The sequence below is a fragment of the Nycticebus coucang genome, chromosome 9 (assembly GCF_027406575.1).
Source record: "Nycticebus coucang isolate mNycCou1 chromosome 9, mNycCou1.pri, whole genome shotgun sequence".
NCBI classification, from domain to species: domain Eukaryota; kingdom Metazoa; phylum Chordata; class Mammalia; order Primates; family Lorisidae; genus Nycticebus; species Nycticebus coucang.
Window position 1 is genome coordinate 53,316,107 of NC_069788.1, and position 15,976 is coordinate 53,332,082.

The following is a 15,976-nucleotide window of genomic DNA, read 5'->3' on the forward strand; positions in this document are numbered from 1 at the left end:
AGGTAGATGTCTAAAAAAGGAAGACTTTAGGAAAAAGATTTGAATCAACAATGAATGCAGAATTCCAAATTCTCTGCAGATTTTATTAATTATTAATATTTACAGACTTTCTACCATCCTCTCATTCAGATTTTTCTTTGCAAAGATAGTCCATGGCAAATAATGAATACCCATAATTAGGTCTGTACAGAAGTAGATTCTATTTCTGTAACTTAAAAAATAAAATGAGAAAGCTAAAAGACCTTGTTTAATTTCTCCCACTCAGGTAATGATCTCTTTTTGATGAGTCAGTCTGCAGGAAACCAAGATGGGTTGGATTTGGATCGGATACAGACACTAGTCATTCTCAGGCAGATCAGACTTTCATACTTCTTAACTTCTATGAATACATTTCATGTTTTCAGTTATTTTATGTTCATTTCTTCTCTGCATATGTATCTCTCCCCTGATTAAAGAAATAAAAAGCATTTATTTGTTAGGTGTCATTTTGTTATCAGCTCTAATATTCACTATATTAAGAAAACGGTCCTTTTTTATGTGCTGGTATAACGTACTATCAGGACTCTCTGCTTCAGTGTTACCTACAGTTTAGTAGTTTTTAGCATTAACAGATAATTGCTCAAATCATGAATAGTCAAGAGATATCATTGAATATGATCTTTGTTTCACATCCCCCAAATAATTTTCTTGGATGGAATTCAAATAAGTCAGAAACTCTTGTCTCCTTCTAGTTTTTGACCTGAAAATATTTGTACACTTTGATTTTAATTTTTTTTCTTTTGAGACAGGGTCTCACTGTCACCCAGACTGGAGTACAGTGACACACTTGTAGATCACTGCAACCTCCAAATCCTAGGCTCAAGTGATCCTCCTGCTTCAGCTTCTGAAGGAGCTGGGACTATAGGCCCGTACCACCAATCCTATCTAAAGTATTTAGAATTTTTGTAGAGACAGGGGTCTTGCCATCTTGTTCAGGTTGGTCTCGAACCCCCATCTTCAAGTAATTCATCTGCTTTAGCCTTTCAAAGTGCTGGGATTACAGGTCTGGGCCACCACATGGGTCCTGATTTTCATTTTAACACAGAAAAAAAATACATTTATATAATAACTGCTAGCTATTATTAGCTACTTACTATGTGTCCATTCCTATTTTAAGTACTTTTACATGAACTATCTCAATCCTTAAAACAACTTTAAGAAGGGATCTTCTCTTTGTTTGTTTTTTTTGTTTGTTTGTTTTTTTGGCCAGGGCTGGGTTTGAACCCACCACCTCCAGCATATGGGACCGGTGCCCTACTCCTTGAGCCACAAGCGCCACCCGGAGGGGATCTACTCTTATCAACATCATCTTTGTGTAGATGAGGAACTAAGACCAGAAAGTCTAAATTATCCAATTGAACCATTTTGACAACTAAGCCCTGGACTGTATTCCTGTTGTTATACACATATGTGCACTTTAATTCCTTAAGTAATTAATTAGGTCATGTTAAAAATACTTTTTTGAGTCTGCTGTGTGCCCAGAGCAGCCTTGGGCATTAGGGAGACAGCAGCAAAAAAAGAGGAATTCCCTGCCCTTATGGATCTTACAGTCCTGAGAATGGCATGGGGAAGCAAACAAAAAATAAATTTACGTTAATGCCAAGTATAATGAAGAAGTGTGAGTAGAGAAAGTTAAAAATGGGAATAGAAGGATACCATTTTATATTTATTTGTTGGTCAGAGAAAAACCTCTCATATGTGATGACACTTTAATTAATCCTCTTAACCCCAAACCCAACAAATGTGGTATTTCAGTTACTACGTGAACAAGTATTACACTCAGCTGAGACATCAAATGTATAAAAAGGTCTATTTACCTTTCCTCTCTTTTTCCTTTCTCTCTCGGTCTTTTTCCTCTTACTTTCTACCGTAGGCACTATTTGGTCTCTAAACTCTTTCCCTCCATCCCTTTTATAGTAATAATTTGTTTCTTCTATTCCTTTTCTGAGCCCTTATCAATTTCTCTCGCCTTCTTCTTCCTCATGCTCCTCTTTCTTTTTCTAAAAAGTAGCATAATGTGGCTGTAATATTTATAAAATACTGTTTTGTATTTATGAAGTATAGCTGAACATGGTCAAATTTATTTATTCATTTATTTATTTATTGAAACAGAGTCTCAGGGTGTTGTGCTGGATACAGTGCTGTGGCATCACAGCTCACAGCAGCCTCCAACTCCTGGGCTTAAACGACTCTCTTGCCTCAGCCTCCCTGTAGCTGGAAGTACAGGAACCTGCCACAATGCCCGGCTATTTTTTGGTTGTAGTTGTCGTTGTTTGGCAGGCCTTGGCTGGATTTGAATCCGCCCGCTTTGGGGTATGTGGCTGGTGCCGTTGCTGCTGATCTATAGGTGCCGAGCCAGAACATGGTCAAATGTAAAGAAAATAATATTGATATTACTATTTTTTGCCTTAATACAATCAGTTATATAGTCCTCACGTGAGTCCAAGTCCGTTCACTTTCCTTAAGATTTCCAAGTATGAATTTTTTTTTTTTTTATAGAAAGAAAAATGAAAGCAATTAGCTAAGTCTCTGTCCTTGACTGAAGCGGGTCCAGGGTCACCTTAGCTCTCTGGATCTATCTCCAGTGCCCAAGCCAATGCCTAGCCCAAAGACGTTCCATGATTACCTCTTGAATAAGCTGATTTACAAATAAATACTGAGCAATAGCCATGTTACAATTTACTAGGGAATTTTGACACATTTCAAAAACCTCCTTAATCATAATCCTTTATGATTGAATTCTTCTCAGTTTCTGCCCCTTTTACCTCCCTCTACTAACTCTTAATCTCTTGACTTATACTGTGCATTGTATTTTTTACTATTACTCAGTTATTAGTCTTAAATTTTATACATTCAATTATTAATATAGCTTAATTTTTAAAGTTTAAATTTCATGAATTTGTTTTTCCATATTATTGTTTCATGTTTTCATAATCTACAGTATTTTCTGAGATTATAATTTTTATTATAAGCATTTTTCTGCTTAAATTTGTTTTTTGCTTCAAAAGGTCAAACATATTTGTTGGACATTCTAACAATAATCATGCATCAAAGAATTGATTTACAAATTGCTAAATTAGTTTAGGATTTCCCAGATGAATTAAGTCAGTACATTCAATTTTTTAAACTACTTGCTACGTGCTGGGCTAATGTTTTATATAAATTGAAGAGGCACTATTTTGTCCTTTGCAATTTTGGGAAAAACTCTATCAAGGAATCACTTGAGGATTTTATTGGCCTTTGTCTCTTGCAGCCTAAATTGTTGGAATTTTTAAAGGTTTGTTATTTAAACAAATACAAGTGATTTAATGGACAATTTCTACCTATTCTTTAAAGCACAAATATTTTTACATTCAAGTATTTCAACCATTAAAAAAATGATATAGTTGTTTTAAAATATGTTCATGAATTCTGAACATAAGTGAAAGAGTGGACTCTACTTTTCCTTCTGAGTATGTGCCAGATTTAAGTGACTTGCTTATAATTAATAGAATGTAGCACAATTGTGTGTCTTTCGAAGCTTATTCACAAATAGCACTGTGACTTATTCCTCCCACTCCCTCCATCTCTTTTTTCTCTTTCTAAGGGACGACAGTTGGTATGTTTTGAAGATAGACCTCTCAGGGGCAAGTTCTCAGCCAATGGCCAGCACAAACTGTGAGATATTCCAGTATACCATCTTAAATGGGAATCCTGAAGCTATAGTCAAGAATTGGATGACTGAAGCCTATGCTTACATCTTGACTTCAACCTCAAGAAAGACCCTGAACCATATCCACCCATATCCAGAAGCTAAGTCACTTCTGGATTCCTGGCCCAAAGAAATTGAGGTATTGGGCGGTGCCTGTGGCTCAGTGAGTAGGGTGCCGGCCCCATATGCCAAGGGTGGCGGGTTCAAACCCAGCCCCGGCCAAACTGCAACAAAAAATAAAATAGCCGGGCGTTGTGGCGGGCGCCTGTAGTCCCAGCTGCTCAGGAGGCTGAGGCAAGAGAATCGCCTAAGCCCAGGAGTTGGAAGTTGCTGTGAGCTGTGTGATGCCACGGCACTCTACCAGGGCAACAAAGTGAGACTCTGTCTCTACAAAAAAAACCAGAAATTGAGGTATTGAATATTCATTAATGTAGGCTTTTCAGTTTGGGGATAACTTTTTACAAAGTAATAGATAATAGAGCACTCCACAATTAATTATATAAGGCTACATAATCCTTTCTTTCTTTTTTTTTTTTTTTTTTTGTAGAGACAGAGTCTCACTGTACCGCCCTCGGGTAGAGTGCCGTGGCGTCACACGGCTCACAGCAACCTCTAACTCCTGGGCTCACGCGATTCTCTTGCCTCAGCCTCCCGAGCAGCTGGGACTACAGGCGCCCGCCACAATGCCCGGCTATTTTTTTGTTGCAGTTTGGCCGGGGCCGGGTTTGAACCCGCCACCCTTGGCATATGGGGCCAGCGCCCTACTCACTGAGCCACAGGCACCGCCCTACATAATCCTAACTATGAAATCTTAACTACGAAAGGTAAGCCCCAAAGAGAAAATCATAGAATGATATTATATGAATAGAAATGGGAAAAAATTCTTTTAAAATATTAACAAAATTTATCCAGCCATTATTTGAGATAATAACATAACATGATTAAATAAGATTAGGCCTGGGAACGAAAGCATGGGTCAACAGTAAGAAATCTATACTTCATTGCAACAGGTTAAAAAAGAAAAAGCATATGATTTCATCAGATGCCAAAAAGTGACTGGATAAATTTCATAAATAATTTCTAATAATAATTCTTAACACATAATTAGAAAGAAACTACCTAATACAACATACACTTACATCTATGTGTGCTTGTGCGCATACACACTCACACAAACACCCAGACATTATTATTGACCATGAATTACCAAAGCCATTTCTATGACAAGGAGGAAAAGACAATGGTTAGTATGTCTACTATGGCATATTGTTTGCGGCTGTACTAACACAGTAAGATGATAAAAGTGACAGTTATCGGAAAGAGTATCCAATATTTTTATTTGGTAATAATAGTATATGTTATCAAAATCAAGACAGTATATTAAATATTGATTAAGATTAATAGATTTGATAGCTAGGTTAAAAATAGATGTAAGTAATTAATTGCTCAACTATCCTCCTACATGAAGAATTTCAAACAGTGCCTTAATCTGATACCACGTGTCAATATTACATTTGTAGTAACAAAAAATAGAGCTTAATTCAGTGTCATATAGTGACCCCCTTTTTGTTGTATCATTTTAATTGTTCTATTATTTTATCACTATTTAAATTATTAATTAAATGAATTCATCAATTCTAGAAAATTCTCAGCCATCATCTTTTAAGAATCACATTTGCATCATCCTCTATTGTTGTACTATGAATAGTTCCAGGTGAGATCATTTTACTACTAATTTCAAATCTCTTAAAACTTATCTTTACATTTTTCTTTCTGCATTTTGGACATGTCTTTAAGATCTGGTTGCACAGTTCATTAAAGTTTTTCTCCTAGGTCAAACTAGTTGTTAATCCCATCCAACAAGCTTTTAATTCTGTGATATAATTAATTACATGTTTATTTTCTAAAATTTTTATTAGTTTTTTTAATTTTTTTTTTATTGTTAAATCATAGCTATCTACATTAGTGCAGTCAAGGGGTACAATGTGCTGTTGATATACAATCTGAAATAATCTCATCAAACTGTTAAACGTAGCCTTCATGGCATTTTCTTAGTTATTGTATGTAGACATTTGTATTCTGCATTTAGTAAGTTTCACCTGTACCCATTCTAAGATGCACCGTAGGTTTATTAGGATTTTTACTTAAATCTATGTGGCCACACTTTGTATTTCCTTAGTCCCTCAACATGTTTTATTAACTGTTTGGGGTTTTTTTTTTTTTTTTTTGGTCACTAAAGTTAGTATTTAAAAGGTTGTATCTTTCTCTCTTTTAAAATATTTCCCCCCATTGTTTGTTGCTCTTATTTTTCTTGATTGTACTTCCTTGTTTCATGATGTTAATTTGAATGCAAAGCTGCTCATTGGTTATCTGGGGGCATTTTGGAGGCCTAAAATAAATCTTGTTCCTCTAATGATTCTTCTATTTGCTTCTACTAGGAGTTCAGTGGCACAAAACCAGTCCCGGATATTCCTGAATTCTTAGTAAGCGTCAAGGTTGGCTTGTAATCTAAACCTCTGTGGCAGAAATTTACCTGGCTAAGCACCCAGGTTCAGAGCTCTTTTCCTGCTATCATTCTGTGGACAGTGAGCGTTTTTATTTCTAGCTCATCCCTCTTTCCTGAGGAAGGTAGTTTTTGGTCTGCTGTCTCAGCTTTACCTGAAAAGATTTATCAGGCTGCACGCTCTGGTCAGTTTCCATACAACACTCTAAAATCAAAGTGAAGGTTTGGGTAAAAGCTAGTGCTTCTCTTGTCACACGGGCCAAGTCCCCATGTTCCTTATTCTCTTAGCGACATTTCATTACCATTAAGAATCTAAAAAATATGCAGGCTTTTTAGTTGTCCTTCCAGGTACCATGGTGGCCATATAAAAAATCTATCCCACAATCCATAAATTCCTGTTTGTGAAGGCCTAAGAACACAAAGATTTCTAAGGTCACTCTTCCATCAATTATTACACATCACCTAAATTCTTTCTCAGCGAGCCTCTCACTCCAAGCCTAACCTTCCATCTTACAATTTTATCTGAAGCTTTGCCTTTTTTAATTCTGGCCACTCCCTCTCAGCTCTCTCGTCTCCTAGATGTCTTTCCCCCCCATTGTCATCCATTCCCCCATAGGGAAAAGTTTATACCATCATCCAATTTTGTACAGCAGAAGCCACATTATATCAAAAGCAGCTTTCCTCTCCTTTTTATTACTTTCTTTTGTCCTTGGCACTCAGGAGCATACAGGAGATGGCGAACCACATTTGCAAAGGGGACCTCAGTGTTCAGGTGACTCCCAACCGCAGATTGGACTTTTCTGATTGATTACCCAGAGTATTTCTTAAACTGAATGCTTCTAAAACAAAACTATAAATTAGAAAATTTTCTAAGACAGTTGATAATTTGAAGGCATCTCATCTCGAAGACTTGTTTCCTTTTCCTCGCTCCCATTTAGCCTACTCAACGCGTCCGACACAAAAGTGGCCCAAATGCAAAGCGAGCAAACCAAAAAACTTAGTAATACTTCTGTGAAAACTCACTCTACCTCCACCTTTTTTTCCCCTTACAGTATTACTATTTTAAGAAATTTGGAAAAAGACTTAAATTTTTAAAGGAAAAACAAACTGAAACAAGGAATTCGTCAGAGCTTTCTCTTTTGTGCTCAGGGTTAGTAGTCACCGGCCTTGGATCAACATCACGATCAATTTGGAGACCTCTACACAAAGGGAGCTATTCATTAAAATGACCATCTTCAAATTATACTAGCATCTTGATTCCCTAACACTTGTACGGTTCTGGTAGCAATTGTTATTTCTCGTAATTTACACGTTATTTACCACACAATGTCAACATGTTTAGAGTCCTAACAGTTTTAATTAAAATTAGGTATTGAGAAATCCAAGAACCCCTTAAGTGAAAAAATTACAACTCATTTTGTTGAAAACTTACGTGGCTCTTAAAAGAGCCTTTGGGGGTGGGTGTAAAGACGCTTACTTGGCAGGTTTACTTGGAGCTGGTGTACTTGGTGACAGCCTTAGTGCCCTCGGATACCGCGTGCTTAGCCAGCTCCCCCGGCAACAGCAGACGCACGGCAGTCTGGATCTCTCTGGAGGTGATGGTGGAGCGCTTGTTGTAATGCGCCAGGCGAGAAGCCTCACCCGCGATGCGCTCGAAGATGTCGTTGACGAAGGAATTCATGATGCCCATAGCCTTAGAGGAGATACCAGTGTCGGGATGAACCTGCTTCAGTACCTTGTATACGTACACAGAGTAACTCTCCTTTCGGCTACGCTTGCGTTTCTTGCCGTCCTTCTTTTGTGCCTTAGTCACTGCCTTCTTAGAACCCTTCTTTGGGGCAGGAGCCGATTTCGTAGGTTCGGGCATCGTAACGTCAAAAGCTAGGTAGCTGCAAAGACCAGGGAAAATAATTCACCCCTCCAAGGCCACGTTCATTTATAGACGCGGTATTCAAATGAGGTCAATAAGATTTCGTTTGTGATTGGATGAACTTTAGCGTGTCGTCACAAAAGCCAAAGCAAACGACACTTAAACTTCTATCTTTTCATTGGCCCTTTCTTTACTTTACTTTAACCCAATCAGAAAGCTCAGGCTAGACTACCCGAAGCTGCTATAAATAGGTCTCTCCTAGCCGACTGGTGCATTTCAAAGAACAGTCGGCTAGTCTGCAGAATTCTGTGTAGTTAGTACTCTATTCCCAGACACATCCACAGGTGATATTTTGAACTTAGAACCCCGGAATATCCAATTGGGTGATAGACAGCCTTCATTTGTAAGTAAATGTTTAGATGCTTTAACGAATAGTTTGGGTGGCTGTTTCACGTGCTTTCCCTTTTTTTGCTAATGTTCTAAAAGGACAGGATATTCTCCATTTCGATTGTGCGCTAAACCCAAGGGGTGAAGTTACTAAGTAAATACACGAAAGCCCACCGGAACTGTCACACTTCTCTGGAGGCCCGCCCCCTCCGTAGTGGCATTCTTCCAGCCACGCCCCCTAGTCCAAAAGTGTAACAGCTCTTTTACTGATAGTTGGGTGGCTCTGAAAAGAGCCTTTGGGTTGTGTTGAGCGTCTAAACAGTTGGCCAAAGGACTTATTTCTTCTTAGCTGCCGCCTTCTTTGGCTTGGCTGCTTTGGGCTTGGCGGTCTTTGGTTTAGCCGCCTTAGGTTTGACTGCTTTGGCCTTCGCTGGGCTCTTAGGCGCCTTCTTCGGCTTGGCTGCTTTCGCCTTTTTAGGGCTTTTTGCTTTTTTGGTTCCTGCAGCTGCAGCTGGTTTCTTCGCCTTCTTTGGGGTCTTCTTGGCGCTCTTCTTAGGGGTGGCTGCCCCTGTTGCCTTCTTAGGCTTCTTTGCCGCTCCTGCCGGCTTCTTGGCCTTGGTTGTAGTTGCTTTTTTAGTTCTAGGTTTGGCTTCCCCGGCAGCTGCCTTCTTATTGAGTTTGAAGGAACCCGAGGCGCCTGTGCCCTTGGTCTGCACCAGGGTGCCCTTGCTCACCAAGCTCTTAAGACCAAGCTTGATGCGGCTGTTGTTCTTCTCCACGTCATAGCCGGCGGCCGCCAGCGCCTTCTTGAGCGCAGCCAAAGACACTCCACTACGCTCCTTGGAGGCGGCAACAGCCTTGGTGATGAGCTCAGACACCGGGGGTCCAGACGCTTTGCGTTTCGCCGCACCTGCAGCCTTGCGGGCCTTTTTTTTCACGGGTGTCTTCTCGGCAGGGGCCGGAGCGGCGGGCGCGGCGGGCGCAGTCTCAGACATATTGGAGGCGGGCGTGAAGGGGAGCAATTAGAGCCGGAAGCAGAGGCACTGGCCGGGACTCAGGCCGCGGCGCTGCGCCCGCCCGTTTATATAGGGCGGAGCTGCGCCGTGATTGGTGCGCTGTCCAGCCCGCCTCGCTGGCAGCCACAGAGTGTCCTCTCGGATCCCGAGTTGTGTTTGTTACACCTCAAAAAAAGCCAAAAATATCAAAATTCTATACACCGAATTACCCATTTTTTCTCAGATAAAGGTCCCCGAACCCTCAGGCTTCACGCAGAACTCAAATTATGATGAAAGCACAAAACCTTGTGCCAGAAACTAGCAATATTTCCTGCCGTGCTCCACAAATTTCAACTCAGAGAAACAAAACTTTCTATTTTCTTCGTAAATTATAAACCGATCTTTAACTGTAGAGTTTTATGACCTCTCAAATATGATTCTCCAAGTGCTTAGCTTCTTATATGTCAAAAAAACATGTCACTGGCACTAAGATTTTTATTACAAATCTTCGCTTAAGTGAGGGAAGTAACACAGGCTCCTCAGAGAGTCCTGCCTATTGAGCCGAGGGCATTTGAGTTCATCAAACTGGTTTAGTTTAATGCCAAACAAATTATTGCCTATTTGGGGTTAAATTTTGGGCCCCTGGGACATTAATCTATGCAGCTATGGCTTTATTTATGTCCACTACATCTAAATTTTTAAATAATTCTATTGGATAATTCTTTCCCTTTCTACTCCCAAGGGTTGGGGGCGGGGCGGTTGCTTCTCTCTTCCTCTGGACAATCTGCTCCATGGGGTTGAGATACCTTGATTTCAGGGTATTTGGGTGGGAAGGGGAGTCCAAAACATACTCAGGATACAAAAATTTTAAAGGATTAATTTTCAAATTTGATATCCATAAAGTCACTGGAAGTGGAGGTACAGTTTACTTTAAAGAATATATGTGCAGCCTTGCTGAGTGCTTTTAGCATATGCTTCAGGACCAAATTGTAATATACTAGTTAGAGCTGAAACACAAACAATGATCATAAGGGAAAATAAATAAGAACTTTAAATTTAACATATCTATTCCCATTATTAGGGGGAACACAGACCTTGTTACTAGTGAATAGCTGATGGATGACTAGTCCACTCACCATACATGATTTTAATCTCTAGGAAGATTATGGCCCAATGTTTCCCAGAGCTCCATAAAAAGAAAAATAAGTGACATGGAGGGATTAAATAAAAAGTTCAAATTTCCATCTTGAAGTAGAGCTTTGAGAGGCTGTTCAAGCTAAGTAATTGCCCTCTAAAGACATGTTTTGAACGATGTCTGAATGGGTTTGCTTAGGTAGTTGTCCCAGAAGAGTATAAATTGGCAATCAAATCTCAATAGAAAAATTATTTTTGAAAAGCAATCTGGCTGGAATTGTCTTTTAAAAACTGCAAGCCACTTTCTAAGGAGGCAAAAATACAATTTTGCCCCCTGCTAAAAGGTGATATTATGCTTCTGTGGATGTAGCTTATAGTAACATGGTATTTATATATCACTTCAAAATTTAGTTCCATTTTCTCAAATCTTCTCCACAGAAACAAACCCTACTACAAAAGTGAAGAGAATGCAAAAGTATGATACAGCATGAATGTGTTTCAAAATAGTGCTTTTTAAATTAATGCTGAATTTGGTATAAAAGTGATGTAAGATCAATGTTTCTTAAGCCATGATATTTAAACATGTTCAATTTAACTTGTGCGCACTAGTACAAAATATATATACCTTTGATATTTATTGAAATAAAAAAGGTGGATAAATTTCCAAAACAGATGAGGGAATTTGTATGTGGGCATTTGATTCCAAAATGGTAAAAATATACCCATTTTTAAATGATGACCAAAACTATTCCTTTAAATGACTGAAGTTTGCCTTCAAATGCCTCCTTCTTTATCCTATGTAATATTCACTTCTTGGAAAGACTTAAACTTTCCAGATTCTGGAATCTTTCAAATAACCTCTGCTTACTCCCTATGACGCTGTGTTTTCTGATAAATAAAATAATTTAACTTAAAAGAGACATTGAGAATTGGCAATCAAGCATTTGACACTTCTTTGTGATTAAATAGGAAGAGTATCAAAAGGTTTGACTTTCTTAATGATTTGTCAGTAGATTGGCTATATCAACACTATGTGTGTATACATGCATGTTCGTGTGTGTGTGTGTGTTTGACCAAGGCTGGGTTTGAACCCGTCACCTCTGGTATATGGGGCCAGCACCTTACTCCTTGAGCCACAGGTGCCACCCATGTGTGTATGTTTTAAATATAGGTTTCAAGGCCTTGTTCCAGATGATTCTGATCTAAGAACTCCCCACTAGGTCCTTAAAATATGAATATTTACAAGATGGTCATGCCACTCTCATGCTCAATCAAGTTTGAGAACCACTGCTGCTCTCACTAGAGCAGGGAAAAAGTGTTTCTTTCTTTTTTTTTTTGTTACGGGAAAAAGTGTTTCTTGACATATGAGTGCTCTCATGGATTTCTGGGCTTGCCTGTGAGATGTTGGAAAAGATGTCCATGCTGGTTATGTCCACATGTTGAGAGGATGGGGGCACTGACTTCATTAGAATTCACACTTGACTGGACTCTGTGGTGGGCTCAAGACAGAAAAAGGAGAGTAAAGTTAAGCACCCAATGATTAACTATTTTCCATCCGCAGAGAGTGGACTGAACCTTGACTAACTGTAGACTACTTGAATCCTCTATTATAGAATCTCTACTCTGTATCTTATTTTTAACATTCTGATTAATAAGTATCTCTTCCATTTGTTGGCTACTGCGTGTTTCTTACATTCTTTCTTAGTCAGTGCAACAATCCTGTTATAGACAGCATCTTTACACTGGAGGAAATGGATGTGCAGAGGTTAAAGAATCCTTTTTAGAATACTATTGGTAAGAGATACATTCTAAGTCCAGTTCACATAGGTCTGACTTCAAAGCATAACAGCATTTTCCAGAGTGCAGGTCTGAACAAGCATTAAAAATTTGTGAAATGGGGCGGCGCCTGTGGCTCAGTGATAGGGCGCCAGCCCCATATGCCGAGGGTGGTGGGTTCAAACCCAGCCCTGGCCAAACTGCAACCAAAAAATAGCCGGGCGTTGTGGCGGGTGCCTGTAGTCCCAGCTGCTCGGGAGGCTGAGGCAAGAGAATCGCATAAGCCCAAGAGCTGGAGGTTGCTGTGAGCCATGTGACGCCACGGCACTCTACCAAGGGCAGTAAAGTGAGACTCTGTCTCTACAAAAAAAAAAAAAAGAAAATTTGTGAAATGAAGTTAGTTGGGCAAGGCTAAAATATTTCTTTTTTTAATAAAGTAGAATAGAATAGAAAATATTAGACTTCATTACATGCAGTTTTAGTTACATTCACAACTCTTTGTGGGCTAAGTCCCTGAGTGAAAGACATTTCTTACTATGTAGTCTCAAATGTGCAGAGTAGGTAGTATGTCTTCCTCATGCAATTTCTTGAGTTTTTGTAGTCATGAAATATTCTCAGATTGGTTTGTTATTCATTAATAAGCTAAAAAAAAGTAATTTCCTATCATTAACATTTTCAAGCCTCTAAGGAACCCTAAGTGATAGAAAATGGGGGGCAGTCTGATAATTTTTATTTTGGGCATAACAACAACTGTGTTAGGTGAAACAACAAGATTTATGGAAAAGTTGAAAGAAAAGACAAGATTGTGCTTGCTTCCTTTTACTCTGTGGTTCTAGGTTCCAAACACTGTATTCTGGACTTTGCTGCTTTAACATGTTAAATATCATGATCTAACATGTTAAATAGTTATCATGATTGCTTTATTACATATAGAGTTTGGAAAAAAGGTGCTTTACGCTAGACAAGGGGACTATAGACTATCATAGACAAAAAAAAAATTTTAAGTCAACAATTAAAACTGCTGTTTACCTGCCCAGAGTTATTTATTGCAGCATTGTTTGAAACTATGAGATATTGAAAATAACCTTTGTGTCTACATGTAAGAGATCGAATAAATTAGGGCACAGTCACCCAGTGGAGAAATATGTACAAAAATGAGGAAAACCTCTATGAACTGATATACAGTGAATTCCAGGATATATTTAAGTAATAAATCAAAATACAAAAGAATATTCAAAGCATGATACCCCTGTGTCAGAAATAAGAGGACATTAGAAAACATACAATTTTCTCTTCATTTATAACAAAGGAAATATAAGAAAGATAAACCAAAAACTAGAAAGATTGGCTCTTTATGGAAAGTAGGTGAGAATAAAAAAGGGTGGGAAGAAGGAGGAATAGGAAGAGGATGGCAGGTAGCAAGAAGGGAGTGAGTTTTTTTAGTATAACGCTTAGTGTAATTTTGATTCTTATAACTGTGGTAATGTTTTATATACAGCAAAAGAAACTACTAAATAAACTATTAAAACCAATAGAAATGGAGAAATCAAAAATGGAATACAAGCACTAACAAATGAACCAAACTGTATGAAATTAATAACAAATTAATAACATAGTAACATTGAAGGGCTTGAAAAAGATAACAGTTAAGTAACTGGAAAACAATATTGGCTGTAGATTGTAAGGTTAAAGAGAAAAAGACTATATATATGTGTGTATATATATTCACACCATAGTCTAGATAGTACAGTGCGTGTATATGTGTGTGTACACATTTGCATATATATATTACACACATACAACCACATATGTCTCTATTTTTCATATTATGTGGCTAGATACTTTCTTAACGGCACATACGGTAAAAGTAATATGTATTATCAATTGTGACACTACTTTCTGAACATATTAGAATTGAACAAATAAGTAAAATTATATTGTAGATAATGAGAATCTGTGTTCTCATTGGTGGAAAAAGAAATATTTGGATAAAGTGAACATTGTGGTGATAGATTGGAATCAGAGGTATTAATATAAATTCATTAAAAAAACTACAGTTATACAGATGGAGAAATAGATTTACACACACATACATCTTCTTGCTCTGCCAGCTGAGTGGGTCTACAAGTGGAGACAACCTAGTATCAATTAACACACCTTTTACACACTCTTTGCTTTTTAGTTCTATTGTCTAGTAAAAGGAAATGTGACTTCTTAGAAAAGTGGTGATTCCTAAAGCTAGGATAGGAAAAATATAGCTACAAAAGGAAAGTTTACATTGAAACATTTCAGCAGATACAACCTTAACTAAGTTAAACATCATAATGTAATAATATATATATTTATCATGAATTTCTTGCACTGAGAAGGACACTTCATCATTTTGGTGGCATTTTCTAGCTAAAATACACAAATTCATTCCAGTGATGAGAAAACATCAGACAAATATAAAGTGAGGGACATTATTCAAAATAACTGATCAGCACTTTTTAAAAGTGTGAATGTCTGGCAGGGTGCAGTGGCTCACACCTGTAATCCTAGCACTCTGGGAGGCCAAGGTGGGCAGATTGCTTGAACTCACAGGTTTGAGACCAACCTGAGCAAAAACAAGATCCTGTCTCTACTAAAAATAGAAAAACTGAGGCAAGAGGATCACTTGAGCCCAAGAGTTGGAGATTGTCGTGAGCTATGACTCCAAGGTACTCACCCAGGTTGACAGCTTGAGACTGTTATCTGGAAATAATAAAAAATAAATTAATTAATTAAATAAAATTGTGAATATCATAAAAGACAAGAACAGACTGCAGAACTATTATATACTATACAAGACTAAGAATAAAATATTGACTGTATTCTGTGTGGGATCCTAAATAGGATTCTGGAACAGAAAAAGGACATTAGTGCAAAAATTTGGATCAGGTTTGAAGTTTAGTTAATATTTTACCAATGTCTAATTTCTATTCCTGATAGTTGTATATGGTTTTGTAAAACATTAACATTAGGGGAGCCTGATGAAGGAAATAAAAAAAATTTTACCATTTATACCACTTTTTGGTAAATCCAAATTTAGGTTAAAAAAAAAGTTTTCTAAAAAAATTATCTTAGTATTTCACCATATTGTAACATTTTTCGTAGATGAGGCAGGTGGAAACTGTATGATATTGATTCTCCATAGTGGTGGAAATACAAATTACTGTATTTTTATTCTTATGTCTAAACTTTTAAATGTTTTCACAATTTCTACAATATGCATGGATTTCTTATGATTAGAAAACATTTTATTCTTAAAATTATGGTAAAGTTTTTAACATTTTTTATAAAGTTTATTTTTTAAAAAATGTCTGCTGAGTATCCCAGACACCCCGATAGTGTCTACCTTGTGATCCATTCTATTATCTGAACTTACATTGAAAGTGTTTCTCTTTTTTAATTTATAAATTTAACTTTACACATGTACCCATACACCTATGGTTCAATTTGTCCTGTTTTAAAAATTTATACATGTGAAATCACAGGGTATTTAGGATCTTGTGCTTTGCTTTTTCTGCCTCAATAGAATCCACTCTGTATTATGTTGATGC

General features: G+C 37.7%; 2 protein-coding genes across 2 annotated transcripts; both read right to left on the bottom strand.

The window, feature by feature from the left end:
* Positions 1–57: 57 nt before the first annotated feature.
* LOC128593462 (histone H2B type 1-M) lies at positions 58–8,146 on the bottom strand. The gene is made up of 2 exons (XM_053601484.1): positions 7,711–8,146; positions 58–445 (listed from the first exon to the last, which is right to left on the bottom strand). Exon 1 carries the CDS (start codon positions 8,098–8,100, stop codon positions 7,720–7,722), a length of 381 nt encoding a protein of 126 aa, XP_053457459.1. The 5' UTR covers positions 8,101–8,146; the 3' UTR covers positions 58–445; positions 7,711–7,719.
* Positions 8,147–8,772: 626 nt separating this feature from the next.
* On the bottom strand, positions 8,773–9,546 carry H1-4 (H1.4 linker histone, cluster member). The gene has a single exon (XM_053601470.1). The coding sequence runs from the start codon at positions 9,483–9,485 to the stop codon at positions 8,826–8,828; it is 660 nt and encodes a 219-aa protein (XP_053457445.1). The 5' UTR covers positions 9,486–9,546; the 3' UTR covers positions 8,773–8,825.
* Positions 9,547–15,976: the final 6,430 nt, after the last annotated feature.